Source organism: Archocentrus centrarchus, chromosome 11, assembly GCF_007364275.1.
Source record: "Archocentrus centrarchus isolate MPI-CPG fArcCen1 chromosome 11, fArcCen1, whole genome shotgun sequence".
NCBI lineage: Eukaryota > Metazoa > Chordata > Actinopteri > Cichliformes > Cichlidae > Archocentrus > Archocentrus centrarchus.
In genome coordinates, this window is record NC_044356.1 from 33,343,634 (window position 1) to 33,367,047 (window position 23,414).

Below are 23,414 nucleotides of genomic sequence, written 5' to 3' on the forward strand. Positions count from 1 at the left end.
GTGGAACCAGCTCCCAGCTTGGATTCAGACAGACACCCTCTCTATTTTTAAGATTAGGCTTCAAACTTTCATTTATGATCAAGCTCATAGTTTGGGCTGGATCAGGTGATCCTGAATTCTGCAGTTACACTGCAGTAGGCCTGGGCTGCTGGGGGTTCCTATGATGCACTGAGTGTTTCTTTTCATTCACCTCTTTTCACTCTGTTTATACACCACTCCACATTTAATCATTAGTCATTATTAATCTCTGACTGTTTTCCACAGCTTATCTGTTGTCCTGCCTCCCTCCCCTCACCCCCAGCTGGTCACAGCTACCCCTCCCTGAGCCTGGTACTTCCTGTTAAAAGGGAGTTTTTCCTTCCCACTGTCGCCAAGTGATTGTTTATTATTGTTTATTATGTTTATTGTGACAGCTGATTTTGGGAAAATGTGGCAAGCCTTGATGGTGTTACAGTCCAGCTGAGTGCCTTTGGAAAGCAGGAAGGCAGCTTCCTGTTGCTCAGTGGAGCAACTCACCAGGCCCCCCCTTTGTTATCAGCAGGCACCACCCAAGCTATGACGAGTGGTTGACTGTTAGTCCAGCAACAATCACATCATTCATTCTAGTGTATTGTTAAGGTCTGACACTCTGCTTTCCAGCACACTGATTTTTTTTGTTTGACAGTTTAATTCATTTCCTCAACCAGATTTAGGATTTCTCTCTGCTGCTGCCAGACTGCAGGGATCTCCTCCCTTCATTATAATGAACAGCATCATCATATTGATCCCTGTGTGAGTCAGTGAGAGCATTTCCATAGAGAGCCACTTTGCATCAGCAGCACCATGCTCCAGTGCTCTGGGAGACTTTATAGTCCTGAGAGTTGAACACTGGATGACTGACAGCTGTCCTTCATCACAACAGAAGCCACAGAAATCGTCCTCATCAAAAACATGACTTTGATCTGCGTCCTCATCTGGACTCTCCTCTGCTGCTGCTTCACAGGTAAAGTCCAGAGAATCAAACTCCTCTCCTCTATCAACATCTGTCCCTCTGAAATGAAGCTGACAAAACCATCAAGCTGCTTTATGTTTGTGTCTCTGTATCCTCAGAGTCCAGAGGACAGATCACAGTGACTCAGCCTGGAGCAGTGAGCTCTGCTGTGGGAGGATCTGTGAACATCAAGTGTAGCACCAGTCAGGATGTTTATGTTTACAGCAACAACCACTATTTAGCCTGGTACCAACAGAAAGATGGAGGAGTTCCTAAACTTCTCATTTACCGTGCTAGCACTCGAGCATCAGGGATTCCAGCTCGTTTTACAGGCAGTGGATCAAACTCTGACTTCACTCTGACCATCAGTGGAGTCCAGGCTGAAGATGCAGCAGTTTATTACTGTCAGAGTCAGCACTATATCAACAGTCAAGCTGTGTTCACACAGTGAAAAACAGTCGTACAAAACCTCCCTCAGTCAGACTGAACAGAAAGTGAACTGACTGCTGCAGCTGGAAGCTACTGCAGAGACTGATACAGTTCACTGAGGACACACACACACACCACACACACACACACACACACACACACACACACACACACACACACACACCACACACACGAATGAACTTGTATCAAGACACGTTCATTACTTTAAAAAATACTGACTGTCAGAGATCATGATCCTCTTAATTTTTTGCTTTTTATTGATTTGCCAAAAATAAAGATGAGCAACATGACATTGTATGAGAAAATGCTTAGTCATGACCTTTGACCTGAGGTTCACTGGATAATCTTATATATTTGAAGACTCAGGTGAAGAGCAAAGACATTCATCCATGAGTTCGAGCAAAATGCTGTAACACATTTTGCTCAAAGGTAAATGAAACACTTGAAGGTAACGGAACAATCTGTGTTTCTGAGCTGCTCGATTTACATTGTATTACAGTATTTCTGAACTGCTGACTCACATTTCCTGACACGAATCCAAAGACTCAAAGCTAATAAAGCAGAGATCTGTGCGCAAAACCAAACACTGTGGGGAGATCAAACACACAGCAAGTAAAAAATATATTCACAAAGACCATCTGTTACACACTACATCAAATAATTTAACACGCAGCATCCAGGACATGTAGTCAGCAGAAAATGTTTATTTCAAGTGTGTACAGTGAAACAGTGCCATAGTCAGAGTGACATGACAGTGCTGAATGTAGATAAACAAACAATACGTAAATAATAAATAAATAAATAAAATAATATGTGCTGAATCCAGCCTTTACAGGACTCCACAGTAACATCATCACATGCATGTTCCATTGCCTCCAGTATATTCTCCCTGGTGTAGGGCTGTCGGTCAAACAACTTCCCCCTCCACGCAGAGAAAAACTCCTCTATTGGACTGAGGAAGGGGCTGTAAGGCGGATGGAACATGTTCATGTAGTGCTGGTTGTTTGTGAACCCCTCAGCACGGTGAAAGTTCACAGTGTCCCAAACTATGACGTATACAGGAGGCACTGCTTGCTGATCCAGCTGTTCATGTGCAGCCATGTCATCCTGTAGACCACCCAGGAATGTGAGGAGATGTCTGGTGTTGTATGGCTCCAGGTTAGCATGATGGTGGAGGACCCCCCCCCCCCCCCCCCCCCAGTTACCAATGGCTGCACAGAGGGTGACATTGCCACCCTGCTGGCCAGGGACACCCACATGAGGCGTGAAAAGGGCGCTCCTGCCACCCGCATGTGGTCATTGTTCAATTCTGGGAAAGTTGGAGTACACTCAGACATTACACTGTAATGAACGTCACAGTACCTGCAGTGTGGCATACTGTGTGTCAAAGGTTGTACAGCATGGAGCAGTGAATGTCCTGATGATGCTGCCACAGAGAATCTGCTCAGATTGGGTTGGACTCTTTGTCCCGCTTCCCTCATTGTCATTCCGTGGATGAGGACATGGTTTCTTTGCTCAGTGGTCCTCGTCCTCTTCCTCCTCGTCTGCCACCTCTCACATGCACTCTTCCTCCTTTTCTTCTCTGTATGTGTCGGTCCATTGTAGATGCACATGTGCCACCTGCACACTAAACTGACTTGTCCTGCACAGTTGGTCTGCTCACATCATTTGACAAATGTGTCCTCAGTTGTGACATGCTGAGTGTAACAGCTGACAGCAGTGTTGGAGTTGTGTTTGCATTGTGCTGCCAGTGCTTAAGGTTTAGCAACACACGTGTGAAGTGTGTTTAGTGACTGAGACTGTGTTTGCTGTTACAGAAAAGAGAGCGATTGAGCTGCACCGGATGTGTCGAAGTGCCTGAACTGTGTTCACGGTTTGGCAAGAAGAGAGTGTGATTAGAGAAATGTGTTAAGGCCTCTGTGGATCTGATTTAGGGAATGTGGTTCAGTGTTTTAGTGACTGAGAAATACTGTGATATCTTTAATTAAAACATTATCATGTATCAGATTTTAAATATTTTTATTTTCATCTGTCCGTTTAAGCATGATCATAAAAAAGCCAGAACCAAACAATGTTCCTCAGTTATTGTTAAACTCTTTATACTCTGTATATTTAACATTTCAGTCCATCTTTGCAACATTACACGTCAGCATTGATAAATCTCTGAAACCATCACTTCCACTGTCAGGATCAATTCTGTCCTCATTACTTGAGTCCAATCATCTTCTTGCCCTCCTTCTGAGAGCCAATCAGCTTCTGTTCTGTGTGCTTTAAATCTCAGCGCTGTTCTTTCATTCTGCCTTTCAAACTCTCATTGGTGCGACCCGCCTCCTCCCCATCTCCACCTCATCCTGGACAATCAGAGATCCTCATTCAAGTCTCCACCTGCTTCATCTCTGCCAACACCAGTGTCTAAACTCCAGCCTGCTGTGAGGCTCCATCACAGTTTAATCATTTATTGCCCAATAATTGATTAATCAGACTTTGATCAATCATCTTAAATTGTTTTAAATGATCTCTCCTTAAAGATAGGGATGACTCTCTGCTCTTTAATCTTTATTATAGATTGTTTCACATGGTCAGAATAAAATGCAGGTCAAAGAACTGCTTCAAGACTAGAAATTATGAAGAGATTATAGTTAATCTGCCACTGACATGGCCTCAGCATCTATCAAATATATTAAATGTGGATATAAGAATGAATTCAACCATTTTACACAACATTACACTCAATGTGTTCTGCTGCCATTTTTCTTTTGGTCGGCTTAATAAATCTTACAAAATGTTTGATATTTGTTAAACTCAGGGAGTCAAAGAACATGTTTACTCAGTACATTTTTATTCTTTTGAAAAGTTCAAATATCAGTTTTACAGCAGACAATCACAAAAGGATCAAACTAGAGGAGATTGTTTTTAGCATTTTTTTATCCTTATGAGATGGAAAATATTATGATTTGATTTTTTTCTTTTAATGTGAGAAGAACAAGAAAGACAGAGACAGAGAGAGTTGGAGCACACAGAGAGCAGTAGCTGAAGAAAAGCAGGATCAGAGTCCCAGTGAGTCACATCAGGACTGGGAACACTGGTCTCTCCTCAGTGTCTCTGAGACCAGAGCCTGGGAGCCCTGGGTGGCCTCACAGGTCACAGAGCCCACCTTCCCCCACTGGTCTGCAGTGAGTGTCAGGGTGCTGCTCCAGCTGTAGCGGCCGTCATTGTGCAGCACTGCGGGAGTCCTGCTCTCCTCCCCTCTGATGCTGCCACTGCTGCCGTCCATCTTCCAGGACAGCCTCCAGTCTGAGGGGAAGCCCTTGTTGGCCAGACACATGAGCGTGGCCTTCCCCTGCTGCAGCTCCTCACTGGAGGGACCCAGCACCTTCAGGGCGGGGCGCACATCACCTAGGAGACACCAATCAGCTTAGAGCACAGGAACCACAACTTGATGTTCTCCTTGAAGAAGTTTCTGCCAGATGTTTTTCTGCTCCATCACTCACTCACTCACACATTGTTTCACTTCCTTTAAGAAAGCTCTCATGCACATCAGCACAGAGAGAATCATCACAGTTTGACCAACATTTAAACAACCAGAGAGCTTCACAGGCAGCAAAATAACACACATTAAAAACAAAACACATTTATCTGCAATTAAAGGCCTGAGAGTAGAAATGAGTCTTGAGCAAAGACTTAAAGGTAGAAACTGTTCGGGCAGCTCTAATATGAAATGGTAAGGCATTCCAGAGACTCGGGGCAACGACTGGAAAAGCTCGGTCAGCTCTATGTTTAAGTCTAAATCTTGGAATATTGAGGATGATCTGATTAGCAGACCTCAGCGCTCTGACAGGAGTGAGAACATGAAAAAGGTGCCAGCACATTTCAGAGCTTAAAAACCATCAATAAAATCTTCAAATGAATCCTAATATTGACAGCAAGCCAGTGAAGAGAAGCTAAAACTGGAGTAATATGCTCACTGACTGAAGGAATGAGTGGAAACAAGAACAACTACTCATCAGCATCAAATGTTCTTCATAGAGGTTTCAAATGTTACTGAACAGTTCACATAATTCCAAACTAACTTTGAAACATCTGACACGATAAAAACATCAGAGTTTAAACTTCAAACTTCACAGTTTCAGTGAAACAAAGCAAACATGACGAGTCTGACAACAAATGATTATTATTATAGAAAGAAAGAAAGAAAGAAAGAAAGAAAGAAAGAAAGAAAGAAAGAAAGAAAGAAAGAAGAAAGAAAGAAAGAAAGAAAGAAAGAAAGAAAGAAAGAAAGAAAGAAAGAAAGAAAGAAAGAAAGAAAGAAAGAAAGAAGGTTTTGAATCTACATTTCCAAAGCTGACTTTGTTTCTCAGAGCAAAAATGTTTCTAAAATAATGAATCATGAACATGAAAAGTTTCCTACATGCTGAATATTAAAGGAAATGAAAGGAATGAAAAGAAAAAGAAATCAAAGAGTTCTAAGACTGACTTACTTCCAACATCCAGTCTGGTTCCTCCACCAAACGTCCACCACAGTGATACAAACTCACTGAGCCGCCGTACAAAAACCTCTGACTGCACAGAGACACGGCTCTCTGACTCTGAGACAAACAAACTCAACAAAATCATTCACTGTTTGTACAGTTTTGTCAGCTGATGTGAAAGCTGAAAATATTTCAGTGAAGAATATATAGATTTGGAATGTGTGACTTTGGACTTTTGTTGTTTTGGGGCTTTCTTCTGATATCAAACACTCACAATAACACAGTGGCACCAATTCATAGAATGTTCACTGGATTTAAAAGGTATCCATGTAAATTAAGACCTGCTTGATTCCCCAAATCATTTTAATAATAATAAAATATCTACATTTTTATTGTCAGAGACCACAGGTTACTTGTAATATCCATCCATCCATCCATTTTCTTCCGCTTATCCGGGGCCGGGTCGCGGGGGCAGAAGCCTAAGCAGAGAAGCCCAGGCTTCCCTCTCCCCAGCCACCTCCTCCAGCTCATCCGGAGGGACCCCAAGGCGTTCCCAGGCCAGCCGAGATACATAATCTCTCCGCGTGTCCTGGGTCTACCACGGGGCCTCCTCCCGGCGGGACATGCCCGGAACACCTCACCCAGGAGGCGGCCAGGAGGCATCCTAATATACTTGTAATATATCTGTAAATATTTAAAAATGAGACGTTTCCATTTGATCCTCTGATAAACTGGCTGATCCCCTCCATAGAAAGATGCATATGTATTGACAAAAGACACAAAAACATGTAAATACTTCGGTGCTGAGCCGCCACTGAGACTCCAAGACTCTGAACTCTGCTGGAGGGATGAAGGCCATCCTCCCAAAACATGCAGATGGAGAGCTCTGTCCAACACATTGAATTTTAATGACCATATTTGGATTCAGCACCACAAAATCACCCAAATTTTGCTAAAATCTGTTCAGTTTCAAAATTGTAGCTCACTCTACATTTGTGTACAGTACAGCAACACATTAGCTAAATATTGACATGAGCATAACTCAAGAACCTGACGTGCTAAAGAAATTCTGATTATAGATTTGGAACCAGCATACCTGAAATGCCTTATATCAGGTATTTTTCTCTAAGTAGCAAAATCTTTGTTGACCAGAGTAATCTGAAGAAAATCCAATAAAAGGATCAAACAAAAGAAAAACACGTTGGGCTTTACATTAAACTTTTTGAACACATTCACCACAGTGATGTTCTGCTCTGATGGACAAACACTGAGACAGCAGCATTGACCTTCTTCCATCTGTTCTCCATGTTAAAGAAATGATGCTCTTCTCAAAGACTCAGAAATATCACAAGAACTCAAACTGAAATGCATTCACTAAAAATCCGACACTTAAACACTTAAATACCATGACACACAGATCTTTCCATGTTTTCCTTCTATGGTTTTACAGCATGTTTCCTCTTTTTTCTCTTTTGCCTCCCTGAGCCTGGATCTGTTGGAGGGCTCTGTTTGTCTTTTCTTTTTTTAAAGGGACTTCTTCCTCCCACAGTGACCAAAGTCTTGCTCACAGGAGATCATCAGATCACTCAAAGCATCTTGAGAAGACTGTTGTCATTAACCGGTGCTGTATAAATGAACTGGAACAGAAAAAATATATAAATGAAATGCATTTAGTAAAACACTTAAATCTTTATTTTTCAGTAACAGTTCATCTTATCGCATTATTACATTTTTGTCATCTAGTACTCAAATGTATTTCATCTATTTATTTAAAATGATTTCACAATGAGAAACAGATGAAAAAATCTTGTTGAGAAAATCTCTCGTCTGTAGTATTCACACTATTTCCAGTTACATGAATTCTTCACTTTTCTTCAGCAATTATAGTTTAACATCAATGTTTCTATGAACCTGTTTAAAGAGTAAAAAACAAAACAACAAAGTCAGAAACAGTCAGAGAGCAAATGTCCACTGCAGACTAACAGCACATTTAAACTTAAAACATTAACAGTGAACTATTTTATTTCAGTGATATCACTTCTCAGCCTTTAAATACTTTAATATTGTATTTAAAAAAAAACCCTGTCAAGTCCACCCAAACAAATAAAAATGTAACTTTAACTCTAATTTATTGATTTTGGCATTTTGACCTTTTTCATTCTTTTCTTTAAACAGAAAAAAGAAAAGAATGACAAACAGAACATTTCCATAGAGAACCAAAACAATCTCACAGTGTTGATTCCTTTGAAAGCAAATTAATAGCATTTAAATAATAGAGGGCATTTGGAGAGGAAAGCTTTCCATTCAAGTTACATACAAACTAAAATGAAATTGAAAAAAAATGTCATTATTGTGATGAAGTCATTGATCCATAAACAGCATCATTATATTGATCCCTGTGTGAGTCAGTGAGAGCATTTCCATAGAGAGCCACTTTGCATCAGCAGCACCATGCTCCAGTGCTCTGGGAGACTTTATAGTCCTGACAGTTGAACACTGGATGACTGACAGCTGTCCTTCATCACAACAGAAGCCACAGAAATCGTCCTCATCAAAAACATGACTTTGATCTGCATCCTCATCTGGACTCTCCTCTGCTGCTGCTTCACAGGTAAAGTCCAGAGAATCAAACTCCTCTCCTCTATCAACATCTGTCCCTCTGAAATGAAGCTGACAAAACCATCAAGCTGCTTTATGTTTGTGTCTCTGTATCCTCAGAGTCCAGAGGACAGATCACAGTGACTCAGCCTGGAGCAGTGAGCTCTGCTGTGGGAGGATCTGTGACCATCAACTGTAGGACCAGTCAGGATGTTCAGTACTGGAGCAGCTCTCACCTTTTAGCCTGGTACCAACAGAAAGATGGAGGAGTTCCTAAACTGCTCATTTATGCTGCTAGCACTCAAGAATCAGGGATTCCAGCTCGTTTTACAGGCAGTGGATCAAACTCTGACTTCACTCTGACCATCAGTGGAGTCCAGGCTGAAGATGCAGCAGTTTATTACTGTCAGAGTAAACACCATATCAACAGTCAGCATATGTTCACACAGTGAAAAACAGTCGTACAAAAACTTCCCTCAGTCAGACTGAACAGAAACTGCAGGAGCTTCCAGCTGCAGCAGAGACTGATACGTTTCACTGAGAACACACACACACAATTTTATGAAGGAAACTTAAGTCATGTCATCATATCACCTATGAGCAAGTATTGAGGGTTATTATGATGAAAGCTGTTTTCTACTGTTTCAAAACTCAAGAGGACATCTCTGAACCTGACCCTGTAACCTACGACCCGCACCTCTCGAGAAATGTAACAGCCTGCAAGGTTTGAGATTACTGTGTAGAGTTCAGAGGTCATTTCCAGTTATGTACGTAGACCCTGCAAAGACCCAACACAGAAGTCTAATTCCGGCCTGAGGGGGAAATCCTTATTGGCTTCACATATGTATAGTATATAGAGTATAGTGTATAGTGTGAATTACTTTTTTTATTTTTATTCTTCTTATTTATATGTGTGTGTATATATGGTTGCAGGTACAAAATACATTTCACTGTGCATTGTACTGTGTATAACTGTGCATGTGACAAATAAACACTATCTTAATCTTAATCTTAATATGAACATGGTATCTGAGTCCCAGTGAGAGGCCCAGGACTGGGAACACTGGCCTCTTATCAGTGTCTCTGAGACTGCAGAACAACATTAATTATGATGTTAATTAATTATGAATAATTATGATGTTGAAACACCAACACAGTGATAAATACACTGTAAGGCTGCATGTGTGCAGTCCACCACAGGGTAACCAGAACTCTGTAACAGTTTGATCAGTCTGAATGGAACATTAAGAGTCTGTTAAGATAAGATAAGATAAGATAAGATAAGATAAGATAAGATAAGATAAGATAAGATAGTGTTTATTTCTATTTTAGGATCTTCATGGCCCTCAGCCTGCACTGCTTGGTGTAAATGTCCTGCAGGTTGGGGAGGGTGGTTCTGATGGTCCGTTCAGCTGAACGAACCACCCTTTTTAGGGCCATGAAGTCCTGCTTGGTGCAGTTTCCCATCCAGGTGGTGATGCTCCCACGCATGATGCTCTCGATGGTGCAGGTGTAAAAGTTCCTGAGCACCTTGAGTGGGAGCTTGAAGTCTCTCAGCCGCCTGAGGAGGTAGAGACGCTGTCTGGCCTCCTTCACAGTGATGTTAATGTGATGAGTCCAGGACAGGTCCTGTGAGATGGTCACTCCCAGGTATTTGAAAGTGTCCACTCTTTCCACCTCAGCACCACTGATGACAAGTGGATGGTAGTCCCTCTGCTGCTTCCTGCTGAAGTCCACGATCAGTTCCTTCGTTTTGCTGACGTTGAGCAGAAGGTGGTTCTCCTGGCACCAGTTCTCCAGGCGGGAGACCTCTCTAGTGTAGGCTGTCTCTTCATTGTGGGAGATCAGTCCCACAACAGCAGTGTCATCAGCAAACTTGATGATGACGTTGGACTCTGACGTGGCCACGCAGTCATGGGTGTACAGTGAGTACAGCAGAGGGCTGAGCACACAGCCCTGGGGGGATCCAGTGTTGAGGGTGAGGGAGGATGAGGTGAGGTGACCCACTCTTACCACCTGTGGTCTGCTGGTCAGGAAGCTGTGAACCCACCAGTGGAACAGTTTGGTTCTCAGCTCCTACACTCAATATGAGAACGTTTCTCCTGGTCCAACAAAACTTTCAGGACTGCCTTCAGTGTGAACCTCCAGTTCTCTGAATGTTCTCTGAGCGGTGCTGAGAGAGGAGAGCAAATCAAACATCACACCAAAATCATTCATTCAGAGCTTCAGACATCTGCACCTCTGTTCTTACCTCTGCTGCTTTAGAAATTACACTTAATGAGGCGAACCAACAGAAAACACTTTAGTAACAAGTTCACTGATTTCTTTAGTTTATTCAACTTTTTAAAAAATGCTGGGCAAACTTTGAACTCCACATTAAAATTTAGCTGACACAACACGCTCACAGTTCAAAGTTTATGAAACATTTTTATAATTTTTTAATATTATATTTTATATAATTTATATATTTATCTTTTATGTATATTATATTATATATTTTTTTATTTTCATTTGTATTGTATTATGTTTACCTTTCCACTATTGGAATTTGTTGTCACTTTTTTCATGCGCACATAAACATAAAGGCAGAAATACATCTTTAAAAGGACAGACACATTCAGAGACACATTTCCATAGAGAGCCACTTTGCATCAGCAGCACCATGCTCCAGTGCTCTGGGAGACTTTATAGTCCTGACAGTTGAACACTGGATGACTGACGGCTGTCCTTCATCACAACAGAAGCCACAGAAATCATCCTCATCAAAAACATGACTTTGATCTGCGTCCTCATCTGGACTCTCCTCTGCTGCTGCTTCACAGGTAAAGTCCAGAGAATCAAACTCCTCTCCTCTATCAACATCTGTCCCTCTGAAATGAAGCTGACAAAACCATCAAGCTGCTTTATGTTTGTGTCTCTGTATCCTCAGAGTCCAGAGGACAGATCACAGTGACTCAGCCTGGAGCAGTGAGCTCTGCTGTGGGAGGATCTGTGACCATCAAGTGTAGGACCAGTCAGGATGTTCATGTTTCTGGCAGCTCTCACTATTTAGCCTGGTACCAACAGAAAGATGGAGGAGTTCCTAAACTGCTTATTTATTATGCTAGCAGTCGAGCATCAGGGATTCCAGCTCGTTTTACAGGCAGTGGATCAAACTCTGACTTCACTCTGACCATCAGTGGAGTCCAGGCTGAAGATGCAGCAGTTTATTACTGTCAGAGTTTGCACTATATCAACAGCCAAGCTGTGTTCACACAGTGAAAAACAGTCGTACAAAAACCTCCCTCAGTCAGACTGAACAGAAAGTGAACTGACTGCTGCAGCTGGAAGCTACTGCAGAGACTGATACAGTTCACTGAGGACACACACACACACACACACACACACACACACACACACACACACACACACACACACACACACACACACACACACACACACACACACACACACACACACACACACATATTTTATCTCTTTTCTGAAAACATGAACATGAACTGAGCTGTGACAGTTAATGAGAAAATGCTCAGCCATGATGTCTGTACCTCAGCTTCACACTTCTCAGCTACCTCACTTAAAATAATCCACACATGAAGACAAAGATCAGCATCAGAATCCTTCACAGTCAGAAACACAAAAACACGACACACCCCTCAAATATATTTTTAATATTTATAGAAAAAAGCTCAGTGTCAACAGGAATCATAAAAAAGTAAAAGTTTCCTCCTGTATGTTTAATAATTATTGAACATATTGTGTAGTTGATAAGTGAACACATTATGGATGAAGCTGCTGTGAAACCTTCAGTTATATCAATTGAAGGTTTTACATTAATACTTCTGATTCATATATGTTGTTGTAAAGCTCCACAGAAACTGATGGACAGACCTGGTGTTCCTGTTATTAAAAATCAAAGTTCTCTTTATAAATCACCGTCCATCTGAAAATGTGCACATGATTCATCTCATATCACACCCTCTAAACACTCACATTCAACCATAAAACCTCATGAATGTTCACACACATGAAGCTTATGATCCTGTTTGTCCAATCACATCGTCCCCCTGCAGTCACAGCTCAGCCCTCGTGCTGCATTAATGTTCCCAAATGGTGATGGAAACAGTGGTGTCTCCCACCCTGGGATATCATTCAAAAATGAAACTTCTGTGAATATGAATGTGTGTTTATGAGTTTTTGTTAATTGGAGGTTTAAAGTATTCACACTTAGTTTTGGGGAAACAAATAACACTGCTGATTTAAATGTTAATATAAAGTAGATCTATGAGCAGCATCTGAAATGATATGTGTGAGTCATATTTCATTTTTACCCTTGCCATCAGTTCACCACCTCTCCATCTGTATCTCCAGTTTCTGTCTCCTAAATCTTTGGATGTCAGGGTCAGACGTTGCATTCAGGTTCACACCTTCTCCTGTTAACTTCAGCTTTAGAAATTCCAACTTTTGCAGTGGAAATGATGCACGTCTATTTCAGGCCATGTTTTCTTCATTCACCACATTTATAAATGAGACCCCTGAAATGTACTGATTTGATCATCAAGTATGAACTCTCAGTTATAAATTTCAAGCCAAAGTTATTAAAATCATCTTAAAGCAACATGAAAAGCTTCATAAAAGTCACATTACTGCACACAGGTGTTACTACATGAAGCTGAGACACAGAAATATGTGAGAGGAAGCACAGCTGCTCTGTCTTTGCTCTAACCTTATTCAGGATTTTACATGATGACGGCTTCTTTCTTCTCCCCAGATGGAGACAGGACTACACAGCAGGACAGCAGATTTATGTCCACACAGCAGCAGCAATACAAGCTCACACATGCATTCATTTCAAACAGCAGCTAAATTGAAACACAGGAACAACTATTTGAATATTGTTTTTATTATTTGAAGTATTCAAACCATCAACAAAGCCACAAGCAAGAAAAGATGAATTTTGAACTCTGAGTGAAACAGAGACACAGAGAGAAGAGACTGGGAGCAGTAGCAGAGTCCCAGTCAGCTCAGGACTGGGAACACTGGTCTCTGTTCAGTGTCTCTGAGACCAGAGCCTGGGAGCCCTGGGTGGCCTCACAGGTCACAGAGCCCACCTTCCCCCACTGGTCTGCAGTGAGCCTCAGGGTGCTGCTCCAGCTGTAGAAGTCGTCATTCTCCAGCACCACAGGGCTCCTGCTCTCCTCCCCGTCACTGCTGCTGCTGCCGTCCATCTTCCAGGACAGCCTCCAGTCTGAGGGGAAGCCCTTGTTGGCCAGACACATGAGCGTGGCCTTCCCCTGCTGTCTATCCATAAAAATTATGAACAGAATTGGTGACAAAGAGCAGCCCTGGTGGAGTCCAACACCCACAACAGGCCAGACACCCCATACTCCCGCAGCACCTGCCACAGGACACCCTGAGGGAAGCGACTGAATGGTTTGTCCAAGTCCACAAAACACATGTAGACTGGATGGACAAACTCCCACACACACTCAAATGTCCTTGAGAGGATAAAGAGCTGGCCCAGCTTTCTGCAACCAGGATAAAAACTTCATTGTTCCTCTTGGATCCGAGGTTCAACTAATGGACACATGTTAAACTTCATGACTACACTTAGAAAAAGACTGAACAAGTATGGCTTGTTTGGAAGGCCTCTTCTCTCTAAAAGAACATGACAGCACAGCTTAGGTTTGCAAAACTGCACCCAAAAAAACTGCAAGACTCAAAGTCAGCATATCAGCACAAACTGTCATGGCCCTAACCTAATAGACCCACAAAACAACTAGAATCAGATGCTCAGGGTTTTTTAATTTATAATACAAATTTGGGAGCAGAGGAATTACTGGGAGTGGAGGAGACCTGGTCTGAGCACGCACCAGAAACAGGAGTGATGGCTGTGGAGAGAGGGAATGACTGTTACTTCAAAGCCAGGTAAGATAACTGGGGACTAACACTGGAAACTTAGTGACCTTACATCACGTGCAGATGAGCTGGGATTGAGAGACAAGTCCAGAAAACAGGAGACGGATCCAAGACGAGCTGCTGGGTACAAGTGGAGAGTGGGCAGGCAGAGGAGGGCAGCAGGAAGGCGAACAGGTTAGGGCCAATAAATGAGAGATGGTAATTTCTCCAAGTGGTGAGCCGAGCTCCTCTAGCAGACTCCGTGGAGGACGAACGAACTGGCGGAGAATAACTGACCCTTAAATACCTCGCCGTCAATGAGCAGATCACTCAGGGGTGTGAACTCCGTCTGCCTTGGAGGATGCCAATCCCACCATCTTGTCACCTAGAGGTGTAACAGACTGATGAAACACCCCATACCAACCCAGCACCTTGACACAAACACCTCATACCAGCTGTCAGCACGATGGTGGAAGGTAAAAATTTGGACTTGCTTTACAGCCACAGGAGCTGCACACTTTGCAGTCACTGCCACAAGAAGAGTGGCCAAAATTCCTCCACAATAATGTGAGAGACTGATAAAGTCATACTGAAAACAATTACTGCACATTGTTGCTGCTAAAGGTGGTTCTGTGAGCTGCTAAATCACGAGGTATATTTAATCTTTAACATGCTGCTTCTGCATTTTGAATAATGACAGTGTAATATGTTGTGTTGTTGATCATCTGAGGTTGGATTTACCTCATTTTAAGACCTGCTAAGGACTTTTTTTTATTATATCATAATACACAAAACCTTAGAATTGAAAGAGGGTGTTCTTTCTTTTTACCTTACTGTAAATAAATAAATATTGTAAAATGAATATAGACATATTTCTAATAAATTGTGTTGAGCCACCACTGAACATAACAGCTTCAGTGCTCGTTGGCACTGATTCTCCAATTCTGTGAGCTCTGCTGGAGGGAAGAAGAAACATGTCCCATCATTTGGTGTTCATGATGGTGACCAGAGGTGGCAAACGTACAGACATTCTGTACTTAAGAAGAGGTACAAATAATTTAATGTTAATGTTAAAATGTTAAAATGTTATAATGTTAAAAAATACTCTAGTAAAAGTTGAAGTACTGATTTAACTTCTTTACTCAAGTAAAAGTGAAGAAGTACAGGCTCTAAAATCTACTCTGGTCCACTGTCAGCCCTGAGTACAGCAGTATAAATGATGCATAAATTATATGTTTTTGTCTCTTTTTATGTGGTAAGCCGCAGGGACGGATACACCGATACAATTGTCCCTTCTTATTCCCCCGTTTACACTCAGATCAGTTTGATGTTTGAAGGCGCGCAGTGACCGGAAATGAAAACTTCTCTCAGATGTTAAACCTAAAGTAACGAATCTGTTTTGAAAATGTAAGAAGTAGAAAGTACAGATACTTGTGTAAAACTGTAGGGAGTAAAAGTAAAAAGTTGTCAGAAAAATAAAAACTGAAGTACAGTACAGATACCTGAAAAATCTGCTTAAGTACAGTAACAAAGTATTTCTGCTTCATTCCTTCCCACCTCTGATGGTGACAGAGAGCTCTAAACACATCTGTGCAGAATCACCTAAATGTTCATGATGGCCTTGAAGGACACAGCATGTGATTAATGTATGAAGTATTCAGTGATCAGACATTTTTATCATAGAAGACACCACTGCATCAGGATAGAAATGGATGAAGGAGATTACTTAGAACAACTCTAAAGGAAGAAGTGGTCTCAAACCATTTCAACAAAGTGTCCCTTTAGATCCCCTCACTGTAGGGGTCAAGGGTTCAAGTTTGTCCTTAATTTGTCACCTGTCTCTAAATCCTGAAGGGTTTGTATGAGTTACATGAAAATATGTTGTGAAAAATTCTCTCTTATAGTGAACAGCATCATCATATTGATCCCTGTGTGAGTCAGTGAGAGCATTTCCATAGAGAGCCACTTTGCATCAGCAGCACCATGCTCCAGTGCTCTGGGAGACTTTATAGTCCTGACAGTTGAACACTGGATGACTGACAGCTGTCCTTCATCACAACAGAAGCCACAGAAATCGTCCTCATCAAAACATGACTTTGATCTGCGTCCTCATCTGGACTCTCCTCTGCTGCTGCTTCACAGGTAAAGTCCAGAGAATCAAACTCCTCTCCTCTATCAACATCTGTCCCTCTGAAATGAAGCTGACAAAACCATCAAGCTGCTTTATGTTTGTGTCTCTGTATCCTCAGAGTCCAGAGGACAGATCACAGTGACTCAGCCTGGAGCCGTGAGCTCTGCTGTGGGAGGATCTGTGAACATCAAGTGTAGGACCAGTCAGAACATTCATAGCAACCATTTATCCTGGTACCAACAGAAAGATGGAAAACCTCCGAAACAGCTCATTTACTACACTAGCACCCGATTATCAGGGATTCCAGCTCATTTTACAGGCAGTGGATCAAACTCTGACTTCACTCTGACCATCAGTGGAGTCCAGGCTGAAGATGCAGCAGTTTATTACTGCAAGAGTGTTCATGTTATCAACAGTCAGCTTCTGTTCACACAGTGAAAAACAGTCGTACAAAAACCTCCCTCAGTCAGACTGAACAGAAAGTGAACTGATTGCTGCAGCTGAAAGATACTGCAGAGACTGATACATTTCACTGAGGACACACACACACACACACACACACAAGTAAACATGTATCAAGACAAGTTAATTACTTTAAAACATCACTGACTGTCAGAGATCATGATTCATGGTTTTTATTTATTTGCCAAAAAATTATGACGTGTCACATGACATTGTTTGAGAAAATGCTTGATCATGACCTTTGACCTCAGGTTCACAGTCAATAATCTTATAAATCTGAAGACTCAGGTGAAGAGCAAAGACATTCTTTCATGAGTTTGAGTAAAATGCTGTAAGTAACACATTTTGCTCAAAGGTAAATGAAACACTTGAAGGTAATGGAACAATCTTTGTTTCTGAGCTGCTCACAAACAGAAACACTTTCATCATTTATTAATATCTTAATTAAAACATTATCATGTATCACCTTTTAAATATTTTTCATTTTCATTTGTGTGTTTAAGCATGATCATAAAAAAGCCAGAACCAAACAATGTTCCTCAATTATTGTTAAACTCTTTATACTCTGTATATTTAACATTTCAGTCCATCTTTGCAACATTACACGTCAGCATTGATAAATCTCTGAAACCATCACTTCCACTGTCAGGATCAATTCTGTCATCATTACTTGAGTCCAATCATCTTCTTGCCCTCCTTCTGAGAGCCAATCAGCTTCTGTTCTGTGTGCTTTAAATCTCAGCGCTCTTCTTTCATTCTGCCTTTCAAACTCTCATTGGTGCGACCCGCCTCCTCCCCATCTCCACCTCATCCTGGACAATCAGAGATCCTCATTCAAGTCTCCACCTGCTTCATCTCTGCCAAAACCAGTGTCTAAACTCCAGCCTGCTGTGAGGCTCCATCACAGTTTAATCATTTATTGCCCAATAATTTATTGATCAGACTTTGATCAATCATCTTAAATTGTTTTAAATGATCTCTCCTTAAAGATAGGGATGACTCTCTGCTCTTTAATCTTTATTATATATTGTTTCACATGGTCAGAATAAAATGCATGTCAAAGAACTGCTTCAAAACTAGAAATTATGAAGAGATTAGAGTTAATCTGCCACTGACATGGCCTCAGCATCTATCAAATATATTAAATGTGGATATAAGAATGAATTCAACCATTTTACACAACATTACACTCAATGTGTTCTGTTGCCATTTTTCTTTTGGTCGTCTTAATAAATCTTACAAAATTTTTGATATTTGTAAAACTCAGGGAGTCAAAGAACATGTTTACTCAGTACATTTTTATTCTTTTGAAAAGTTCAAATATCAGTTTTACAGCAGACAATCACAAAAGGATTAAACTAGAGGAGATTGTTTTTAGCATTTTTTTATCCTTATGAGATGGAAAATATTATGATTTGATTTTTTTCTTTTAATGTGAGAAGAAAAAGAAAGAAAGAGACAGAGAGAGTTGGAGCACACAGAGAGCAGTAGCTGAAGAAAAGCAGGATCAGAGTCCCAGTGAGTCACATCAGGACTGGGAACACTGGTCTCTCCTCAGTGTCTCTGAGACCAGAGCCTGGGAGCCCTGGGTGGCCTCACAGGTCACAGAGCCCACCTTCCCCCACTGGTCTGCAGTGAGTGTCAGGGTGCTGCTCCAGCTGTAGCGGCCGTCATTGTGCAGCACTGCGGGAGTCCTGCTCTCCTCCCCTCCGATGCTGCCACTGCTGCCGTCCATCTTCCAGGACAGCCTCCAGTCTGAGGGGAAGCCCTTGTTGGCCAGACACATGAGCGTGGCCTTCCCCTGCTGCAGCTCCTCACTGGAGGGACCCAGCACCTTCAGGGCAGGGAGCACATCACCTAGGAGACACCAATCAGCTTAGAGCACAGGAACCACAACTTGATGTTCTCCTTGAAGAAGTTTCTGCCAGATGTTTTTCTGCTCCATCACTCACTCACTCACACATTGTTTCACTTCCTTTAAGAAAGCTCTCATGCACATCAGCACAGAGAGAATCATCACAGTTTGACCAACATTTAAACAACCAGAGAGCTTCACAGGCAGCAAAAATAACACATTTAAAAACAAAACACTTTTATCTGCAATTAAAGGCCTGAGTTTAGAAATGAGTCTTGAGCAAAGACTTAAAGGTAGAAACTGTTCGGGCAGCTCTAATATGAAATGGTAAGGCATTCCAGAGACTCGGGGCAACGACTGGAAAAGCTCGGTCAGCTCTATGTTTAAGTCTAAATCTTGGAATATTGAGGATGATCTGATTAGCAGACCTCAGTGCTCTGACAGGAGTGAGAACATGAAAAAGGTGCCAGCACATTTCAGAGCTTAAAAACCATCAATAAAATCTTCAAATGAATCCTAATATTGACAGCAAGCCAGTGAAGAGAAGCTAAAACTGGAGTAATATGCTCACTGACTGAAGGAATGAGTGGAAACAAGAACAACTACTCATCAGCATCAAATGTTCTTCATAGAGGTTTCAAATGTTACTGAACAGTTCACATAATTCCAAACTAACTTTGAAACATCTGACACGATAAAAACATCAGAGTTTAAACTTCAAACTTCACAGTTTCAGTGAAACAAAGCAAACATGACGAGTCTGACAACAAATGATTATTATAGAAAGAAGAAAGAAAGAAAGAAAGAAAGAAAGAAAGAAAGAAAGAAAGAAGAAAGAAAGAAAGAAAGAAAGAAAGAAAGAAAGAAAGAAAGAAAGAAAGAAAGAAGTTTTGAATCTACATTTCCAAAGCTGACTTTGTTTCTCAGAGCAAAAATGTTTCTAAAATAATGAATCATGAACATGAAAAGTTTCCTACATGCTGAATATTAAAGGAAATGAAAGGAATGAAAAGAAAAAGAAATCAAAGAGTTCTAAGACTGACTTACTTCCAACATCCAGTCTGGTTCCTCCACCAAACGTCCACCACAGTGATACAAACTCACTGAGCCGCCGTACAAAAACCTCTGACTGCACAGAGACACGGCTCTCTGACTCTGAGACAAACAAACTCAACAAAATCATTCACTGTTTGTACAGTTTTGTCAGCTGATGTGAAAACTGAAAATATTACAGTGAAGAATATATAGATTTGGAATGTGTGACTTTGGACTTTTGTTGTTTTGGGGCTTTCTTCTGATATCAAACACTCACAATAACACAGTGGCACCAATTCATAGAATGTTCACTGGATTTAAAAGGTATCCATGTAAATTAAGACCTGCTTGATTCAAATCATTTTTAATAATAATAAAATATCGACATTTTTATTGTCAGAGACCACAGGTTAATTGTAATATATCTGTAAATATTTACAAATGAGACGTTTCCATTTGATCCTCTGATAAACTGGCTGATCCCCTCCATAGAAAGATGCATATGTATTGACAAAAGACACAAAAACATGTAAATACTTCGGTGCTGAGCCGCCACTGAGACTCCAAGACTCTGAACTCTGCTGGAGGGATGAAGGCCATCCTCCCAAAACATGCAGATGGAGAGCTCTGTCCAACACATTGAATTTTAATGACCATATTTGGATTCAGCACCACAAAATCACCCAAATTTTTGCTAAAATCTGTTCAGTTTCAAAATTGTAGCTCACTCTACATTTGTGTACAGTACAGCAACACATTAGCTAAATATACTGACATGAGCATAACTCAAGAACCTGACGTGCTAAAGAAATTCTGATTATAGATTTGGAACCAGCATACCTGAAATGCCTTATATCAGGTATTTTTCTCTAAGTAGCAAAATCTTTGTTGACCAGAGTAATCTGAAGAAAATCCAATAAAAGGATCAAACAAAAGAAAAACACGTTGGGCTTTACATTAAACTTTTTGAACACATTCACCACAATGATGTTCTGCTCTGATGGACAAACACTGAGACAGCAGCATTGACCTTCTTCCATCTGTTCTCCATGTTAAAGAAATGATGCTCTTCTCAAAGACTCAGAAATATCACAAGAACTCAAACTGAAATGCATTCACTAAAAATCCGACACTTAAACACTTAAATACCATGACACACAGATCTTTCCATGTTTTCCTTCTATGGTTTTACAGCATGTTTCCTCTTTTTTCTCTTTTGCCTCCCTGAGCCTGGATCTGTTGGAGGGCTCTGTTTTTCTTTTCTTTTTTTAAAGGGACTTCTTCCTCCCACAGTGACCAAAGTCTTGCTCACAGGAGATCATCAGATCACTCAAAGCATCTTGAGAAGACTGTTGTCATTAACCGGTGCTGTATAAATGAACTGGAACAGAAATATATATATAAATGAAATGCATTTAGTAAAACACTTAAATCTTTATTTTTCAGTAACAGTTCATCTTATCGCATTATTACATTTTTGTCATCTAGTACTCAAATGTATTTCATCTATTTATTTAAAATGATTTCACAATGAGAAACAGATGAAAAAATCTTGTTGAGAAAATCTCTCGTCTGTAGTATTCACACTATTTCCAGTTACATGAATTCTTCACTTTTCTTCAGCAATTATAGTTTAACATCAATGTTTCTATGAACCTGTTTAAAGAGTAAAAAACAAAACAACAAAGTCAGAAACAGTCAGAGAGCAAATGTCCACTGCAGACTAACAGCACATTTAAACTTAAAACATTAACAGTGAACTATTTTATTTCAGTGATATCACTTCTCAACCTTTAAATACTTTAATATTGTATTTAAAAAAAAAACCCTGTCAAGTCCACCCAAACAAATAAAAATGTAACTTTAACTCTAATTTCTTGATTTTGGCATTTTGACCTTTTTCATTCTTTTCTTTAAACAGAAAAAAGAAAAGAATGACAAACAGAACATTTCCATAGAGAACCAAAACAATCTCACAGTGTTGATTCCTTTGAAAGCAAATTAATAGCATTTAAATAATAGAGGGCATTTGGAGAGGAAAGCTTTCCATTCAAGTTACATACAAACTAAAATGAAATTGAAAAAAAAATGTCATTATTGTGATGAAGTCATTGATCCATAAACAGCATCATCATATTGATCCCTATGTGAGTCAGTGAGAGCATTTCCATAGAGAGCCACTTTGCATCAGCAGCACCATGCTCCAGTGCTCTGGGAGACTTTATAGTCCTGAGAGTTGAACACTGGATGACTGACAGCTGTCCTTCATCACAACAGAAGCCACAGAAATCGTCCTCATCAAAAACATGACTTTGATCTGCGTCCTCATCTGGACTCTCCTCTGCTGCTGCTTCACAGGTAAAGTCCAGAGAATCAAACTCCTCTCCTCTATCAACATCTGTCCCTCTGAAATGAAGCTGACAAAACCATCAAGCTGCTTTATGTTTGTGTCTCTGTATCCTCAGAGTCCAGAGGACAGATCACAGTGACTCAGCCTGGAGCAGTGAGCTCTGCTGTGGGAGGATCTGTGACCATCAACTGTAGGACCAGTCAGAATGTTTTTGTTTATAACAGCTACCACTATTTAGCCTGGTACCAACAGAAAGATGGAGGAGTTCCTAAACTGCTTATTTATTATGCTAGCAGTCGAGCATCAGGGATTCCAGCTCGTTTTACAGGCAGTGGATCAAACTCTGACTTCACTCTGACCATCAGTGGAGTCCAGGCTGAAGATGCAGCAGTTTATTACTGTCAGAGTTTGCACTATATCAACAGTCAGCATGTGTTCACACAGTGAAAAACAGTCGTACAAAAACCTCCCTCAGTCAGACTGAACAGAAAGTGAACTGACTGCTGCAGCTGGAAGCTACTGCAGAGACTGATACAGTTCACTGAGGACACACACACACACACACACACACATTTTATCTCATTTCTGAAAACATGAACATGAACTGAGCTGTGACAGTTAATGAGAAAATGCTCAGCCATGATGTCTGTACCTCAGCTTCACACTTCTCAGCTACCTCACTTAAAATAATCCACACATGAAGACAAAGATCAGCATCAGAATCCTTCACAGTCAAAAACACAACAACACGACACACCCCTCAAAATATATTTTTAATATTTATAGAAAAAAGCTCAGTGTCAACAGGAATCATAAAAAAGTAAAAGTTTCCTCCTGTATGTTTAATAATTATTGAACATATTGTGTAGTTGATAAGTGAACACATTATGGATGAAGCTGCTGTGAAACCTTCAGTTATATCAATTGAAGGTTTTACATTAATACTTCTGATTCATATATGTTGTTGTAAAGCTCCACAGAAACTGATGGACAGACCTGGTGTTCCTGTTATTAAAAATCAAAGTTCTCTTTATAAATCACCGTCCATCTGAAAATGTGCACATGATTCATCTCATATCACACCCTCTAAACACTCACATTCAACCATAAAACCTCATGAATGTTCACACACATGAAGCTTATGATCCTGTTTGTCCAATCACATCGTCCCCCTGCAGTCACAGCTCAGCCCTCGT

General features: G+C 40.8%; 3 gene segments (V, D, J or C); 2 read left to right on the top strand and 1 right to left on the bottom strand.

Annotated features, from left to right (window-relative positions):
- Positions 1 to 11,253: 11,253 nt before the first annotated feature.
- Positions 11,254 to 11,748, top strand: LOC115788801 (Ig kappa chain V region 3381-like). The segment is given in 2 exon segments: positions 11,254 to 11,309; positions 11,417 to 11,748. Coding segments are annotated over 2 exon segments (384 nt in total).
- A 4,727-nt stretch (positions 11,749 to 16,475) lies between these two features.
- LOC115787758 (Ig kappa chain V region 3381-like) lies at positions 16,476 to 16,954 on the top strand. The segment is given in 2 exon segments: positions 16,476 to 16,527; positions 16,635 to 16,954. Coding segments are annotated over 2 exon segments (372 nt in total).
- A 1,375-nt stretch (positions 16,955 to 18,329) lies between these two features.
- On the bottom strand, positions 18,330 to 20,031 carry LOC115788797 (Ig kappa-b4 chain C region-like). The segment is given in 2 exon segments: positions 18,330 to 18,835; positions 19,881 to 20,031. Coding segments are annotated over 2 exon segments (465 nt in total).
- Between the last annotated feature and the right edge of the window lie 3,383 nt (positions 20,032 to 23,414).